Below are 5982 nucleotides of genomic sequence, written 5' to 3'. Positions count from 1 at the left end.
TTATATATATATATATATATATATATATATATATATATATATATATATATATATATATATAAAATAGAGCAGTCATTTAGGGCATTGGAGCTGCTACTGCAAATCTAGTTTCATACTAACCTGAATTGAAAAACAGCCAAGAGGAGGCTTTTGAAAGATCTTGAAAATCTAGAATTTGAACATAGGAAATAAAACCTGGCGTAGATTAAAACATCTTCCACAATGTTGTTAAAACTAGCTGTTAGTGATGTACTAAAACATGTGACCATGATAAATCATTTCCAATCTTATTTCACCTTTATTGTGATGCATATTATGTAAACAAATCTGTTTATGGGGAAATAAGTAAATAATACAGATGCAATAATTGCAATTCAGTTTATTCATATAGCCAACCAATTCACAACAAATGCAATCTCAAAGCACTTTGCAGTCCACCAGATCATACAGTCAGATTAATTCAAATTTTTCTGTCTAAGGAATTCCAGTTGATAACATTTACCCAATAACTATTACCATTATCAAGATGTGGGATGCAGATAGAAAGAATGGGGAAACTAAATAAAAATGTGCTCCAAGAAAGTATTAAAAGGTGTGCATACTCATCCAACTGACTTCTAGCACCTGTTTTATATTTCTACTTTCAACAGATTAAATTTCTTCTCAGTTTAAATGTGTATAATACATCTATGTAGAGCATCTTTGACCAGGTGTTTCTTTCAGTCTGGCGTTATGGTAAAATCATTCACCACAATCAAATATTGATATGTAGGAAAATTACTAAAGATATATTAAGCAGTTGCAGAAAAAGAGATAGTTTAAGGAAATGTTTTGGCAATATGGAGTTATGAAATGAATTGCTTAAACACCTTAACTTGTGCAAGGCTGCTATATTTTTACCCAGTGTTTACCCGTAATAAAATCCGCAACATGAATGCGAAGTTGGATTAGCTCGCCTTGCACTGAAGAAGAGGAAGAATGATATCTGTTCACATTAGGGGTTAAATGTGTGGGAAAAGTCCAGCTTTAATTGGTGAGCTTCAGAACAGCAACAAGAGAGGGTCTTTACTTTGCATTTACTATTTATTTTGAATTCTAAAATGCATCCAATATGATCCTTTGAAGCATAAAAACATTAATACATACAGCTGAAAAGACCTTAGCTGCTCCAGTGTAATACATTCATAAAGCATATCTTGAACAATCACTACAACATTTGATCTTTTTCACATTGTTTTTTGAAAATAAAAAAAAAGAAAACTCAACATCCAAACTGGGTATGGAGAGCAGACTGAATAGATACACAGACAATACTTTTTTATTTAAAAGAAAGAACGAAAATTGTTCAATCCTACACTTAGATGAACTCCCTGCAAAAATGTCTGCTACAAAATAAGTTTGCAGTACAGTTAAAAAACACACATTATCACAGCACATTTTATACATTCCTAAAACACATTTCTCTTTCGCAAATACACATTGAAAAATCATTGACCTAAAGTGCATTACAGTAACTCATTCCTTTAATTTTAGTCATAATACTAATGTCGCTATGAAGAAGGAAAAGAGAGAACAATAGATTATAGAAATAAAGGAGGTCAACCATAGACAGAGAGTTCTATGGTTGACATACAAAAGAGAGTTCTTAGCTATAAAAGCCATGGGCTCCAATCCTGGTTTTCCCTTTTTTCTTTCCAGGTATTCTACTTTTTAACAAATCAAAAACATTAGCCTGGTTGATTAAACACTCTATGCTGGCCTTGTTGGGGAGTTCTACATGTTACCTTGTGTTTTACTGAATATCTGTCAAGGGTTTAACCACCTTTTCTCTTGCTAGAGCTGGACACCACTTCCCATGTCTGTTCTGTTAAAGCACTTCTCGACATCTCAAGTTACATCTGGGAGTTCTTGATTGACTTTCTTCGTATGGACTCATAGGATTCATCGTTAAAGAGGCGATCTATTGTGGAGACAAGTGAGGCTTTGATGGCACGGCTGAGGCCTTTGGCAGCAAACACATAAAGCACAGGATTAAGAGCGCTTTTGATATAAACTAGATATAGCGAGATGTATGATGCATAGCCTGCTGATTTGTATAAAAAAGACTCTTTGCCTGCCAGGGCAAGGATGAAGCGACAGACAAAGTAGGGGACCCAGCAGGTGAGAAAAAGAAGCATGGTGGCAAAGAGCACATGGTACATCCTGGCCATCTTTCGCGCCATTGATGGGTTATTGCCAGTGGGTGTCGATGGTAGGGCTTTATTGATGGTGAGAAAAACAGCCAAGTTACTACCTAGGAATACCATAAAGGGCAACAAGAAGCCGGCTATTGTTTCCGTCAGAAATAATGCTAGATTGAAATCCCTGCTCTCCCGGCACTGCCAAAGGGTGCCATTAACACCCTTTAGTTCAGTAAAGTAGATGTAGGGAGCAGCAAAGATTAAGGCCACAAGCCATATGAGTCCACAGACCAGTGGAACCGCCCAGGAGGGCCGTTTTAGTCGAGCCCACACAGGCCTGAGCAGACACAAGCAACGCTCCATAGCCACAGCACAAAGCACGAAAGCTGAGCCATAGAGACCCAGACTTCTCATGAATACTATCAGGTGGCAGACGGCCTTTCCAAATGGCCAGCTGAAATTATTTAGTAGGTAGCCCACCATGAGAGGAGTCCGCAGGAGCAAGATGAGGTCAGCCAGGGCCAGGTTCAGGACGTAGACTCGGAAACTGTTGGCAGCACGCGTTTCCTCAGTGCTGCCTCTGCGCACCAGATGACGGCGACCCCGTAGTCCAAGAGCCCAGACCACCAACCCATTCAGACACACGCCCACCTTTGGGAACCAAACAGACTTAGATTTAACAGTTCTATGCAACACAAGACAGCTGGAATGCTCTTTGAGTTTCAACTAAATGGTTTTGATCATAAAGATAACAAATATAATCAGCAGATTAACACAAACTTCCTAAACCAAAATGAAACAGGATATCCAATCTCAGGCATTTATACTCATGCAGCCTCTTATTCAAAACTATCACTGCATATTAAAGAAAATAATGCATAAATTAAGGTCGAGGATTTCCTACCAGGAAAATAAGCAGAGTGACAGCAATTTGGATTCCCCTGGAGGCCTCTGTCTGCCAGGAGCTGCTGGAATTTCCAACGGGCAGTGTCGCATTCTCACCGGCCATCGAGCTGCTGTGGAGGAGGAGAAACACACCCATCCCTTAGTGTTGCAAAGACACAGAAGGAGCAAGATTGCACATGTGTTGCCTGTTTAAAATGAAGAAAAGGGCAGACGACCACATACTTCCTTTTTTTTCTCACCCCTTTCTGTTTTAAACAAGAACAAATGTTAAAAAAAAACTACATGAAAACAACCGTACCGCATCATCAATATGTGACCCTTTATGATGTTTTTTTTCCTCCCTATAATGAGCCATTAATAAAAACATGTGCAAACAGTAGGCGTATCCACAATAGTGACAACGCTGAAAGGAATCTGTAATTAGTTCATTTAGGTAGCCTGAGGGTCCTGCAAGAACCAGCATCCAAGCCAGACCTGTGTGTGTAGCCATATGCAACCATTCACATTTTAATGAACACGTTACATTTAGGCAGAATAAGCGTTTGCCAAAGTGCTGATTGTAGCTTTCATTACAAGCTCGTAAGGTTTTTCTTTTTTTTTTTTTTTAGAATCTAGATTAGTGCCAATTAAAGATGATTCACAATACGCTGATTAAAAGCTGTTAAAAATATTACAGGGTTAGTTACATACCTCTTCAATGTTCCTTGAGTGTGAAAGAAGGGGAGCAGCACCTAGGAGAGGGAGATCCTGTTTGGTCTTTTAACATCTCTCTCTCTCTCTCTCTCTCTCTCTCTCTCTCTCTCTCTCTCTCTCTCTCCTTCCTGTGTGTTATTGCAACATTGAGTTTTTTCTCCCAATCATATCTGCAGATCTGGCAAACAGCTTTGACATTTTAACTATAAAAAATACGCTCTCTCAGTTTAGACAACTTTATTGGATGTTTTTCTGGCATACCTTTGGGCATGCAATTGTTAAATGGGCATTGCAGGGCTCAGTTATCTAAAATGAAAAGGAGAAAAGTTTATTTTTCAGGGTTTCTGCCAGCATATATATGTTTAAATAGGAAATTAAGTGGTTCCTTAAAAAGGGGAAGAGAACCTTCATGTTTTTTTTCACTTTCATGGTATATAGTTCACTTTCAAGAGGTCTTAATTAGGTTTTTGTTGATATTGTTTTCATAGTTCTAAAGAAAACCTGAGAGTGGAAGATTTGATTATTATAGTTTAAAGTCCCATATTAGCCACAAGTCATTTTTATATGACAATGTTTTGTTTTTGTTCTTGGTTTTGTTGTTGTTGTTTTTTTTTCCTCTTCTGTCTTACAAATGCCAGCTGTCTTCGTGATACTTATCTTTACTGATTTTTGATGTTGATAAATTTAACATAATTTCCTTCTGCGGTACATGAGTGTGCATGCAGTGCATTGGTCTGCGTGCCCGGGTGGTTAAAGGGTGCACTGGCCTCCTGCTGGCATGAAGTGAAGTTCTTCCTGATTTCAGTCTCTATGTTATTGTGATTTTATGTATACACATGTTGATTTTATGTATACACGTGCATATTTTTATCCTGTGTGGGCAGTGCTTTTATTTTATTTACTTTTATTTATTTTATCTTTTTTGTGCAGCACTTTGGAAACCTTGTGTTTATTGCAATTGTGCTATATAAATAAAGTGGATTGGATTTATTTATTTATTTACGATTAATCCAGTTATTTTTTTACGCGTACACAGCGCAAAAGGTGATCCATCCCACTCAAGCTCACTCACTCAAACTTTTGAATACAGCATTAAGTCTTTTACATTTTCTTTTCGAAGAAACAATAACTAGAAAATATAAATAAATAACAAAAAAAAAAAAAAAAAAAAAAAAAGAAAACACCAAGTAAAACTAAAGGCTAAAAAAGCAACATAAGTTAGAAAAAAACTAAGAGATGAGGTTTGATTACATGGTTGCAAAAAACTCTACAGGAGGTTGCCATTTATTAATTTATTAACATGTTCACAGGACATAATCTCTCTTACCCATACTATTATTTTAAACTTAGACTTAGACACACTGTATTGTCAATTTGTCTACACAGTGACTTTTTTTTAACAGCAGCTTAGCAGTGAAAAAGAACAATAAAGTGCTGCAGTGATCAACATTTAAACTGTGGAAGAGACATGGTGCAAAAAGGCATTGATGTGGAAGGCTCAAAGCTGTGCAAAAATAATTAGATATTGTGCAAAAATGTAGCAAAGAATATTTGAATTGAGTTCTAGTTTGAACATTCACCATGTAGTGCAAGTATGATGATATCAGTGTGACGCAGAGTCTAGATTTATGACTTGATTTAGAGTCATTTCCAATTAGCAATTACAGACATAATTCTTTGCTAGAATGATGGCTAAAGATACAAATATGTGGTGATGTGAATAGTTTTTTAAAGAACCTTTATGTGTGCGTAATTTCTCCAGAAATCTTACAAAGCTGGACAAAAAAACATATGCGCAAGATTTCAGGGTGAAGCTCCATATCTGTCATAAACTGCCTCTGTATCTAGGAAAATCTTTGCTCGCTTCGTTTTTTGTGTAATTACACCTGCATCCAACTTTAGGCTGTATCGATCAAGCAGGCACATATCGAAATTCTGTGGATGATTTACAACAGATTTCTAACGATGTTGAGGGACTAGCAGTTGAAAAAAAACAAAAACGTTTTGGTAGAAATACAGGCACATTTTAAAATAAAATAAGAATTTTGGTGGGATGTTCATGTATTTACTGTATTTATTCTTCATTTATTTATTTATTTCTTCTTAAAATACAAATAAAATGTTCATATATATATATATACAACTAAAATATATATGTATATTTACACATATATATTTATATATATATATTGTATACATTTTA

At 36.2% G+C, this 5982-nt stretch overlaps 1 protein-coding gene across 1 annotated transcript; it reads right to left on the bottom strand.

Annotated features, from left to right (window-relative positions):
• Positions 1 to 396: 396 nt before the first annotated feature.
• LOC107090705 (C3a anaphylatoxin chemotactic receptor-like) lies at positions 397 to 3857 on the bottom strand. Its single transcript, XM_015384260.1, has 3 exons — positions 3777 to 3857; positions 3085 to 3196; positions 397 to 2831 (listed from the first exon to the last, which is right to left on the bottom strand). Exons 2-3 carry the CDS (start codon positions 3187 to 3189, stop codon positions 1893 to 1895), a joined length of 1044 nt encoding a protein of 347 aa, XP_015239746.1. The 5' UTR covers positions 3190 to 3196; positions 3777 to 3857; the 3' UTR covers positions 397 to 1892.
• Positions 3858 to 5982: the final 2125 nt, after the last annotated feature.

The sequence above is a fragment of the Cyprinodon variegatus genome, unplaced genomic scaffold (genome assembly GCF_000732505.1).
Source record: "Cyprinodon variegatus isolate N-32 unplaced genomic scaffold, C_variegatus-1.0 Scaffold15, whole genome shotgun sequence".
Classification (NCBI taxonomy): Eukaryota; Metazoa; Chordata; class Actinopteri; order Cyprinodontiformes; family Cyprinodontidae; genus Cyprinodon; species Cyprinodon variegatus.
Note: the sequence above shows the minus strand (reverse complement) of the source record. Positions and strands in the feature narration are given on the sequence as shown.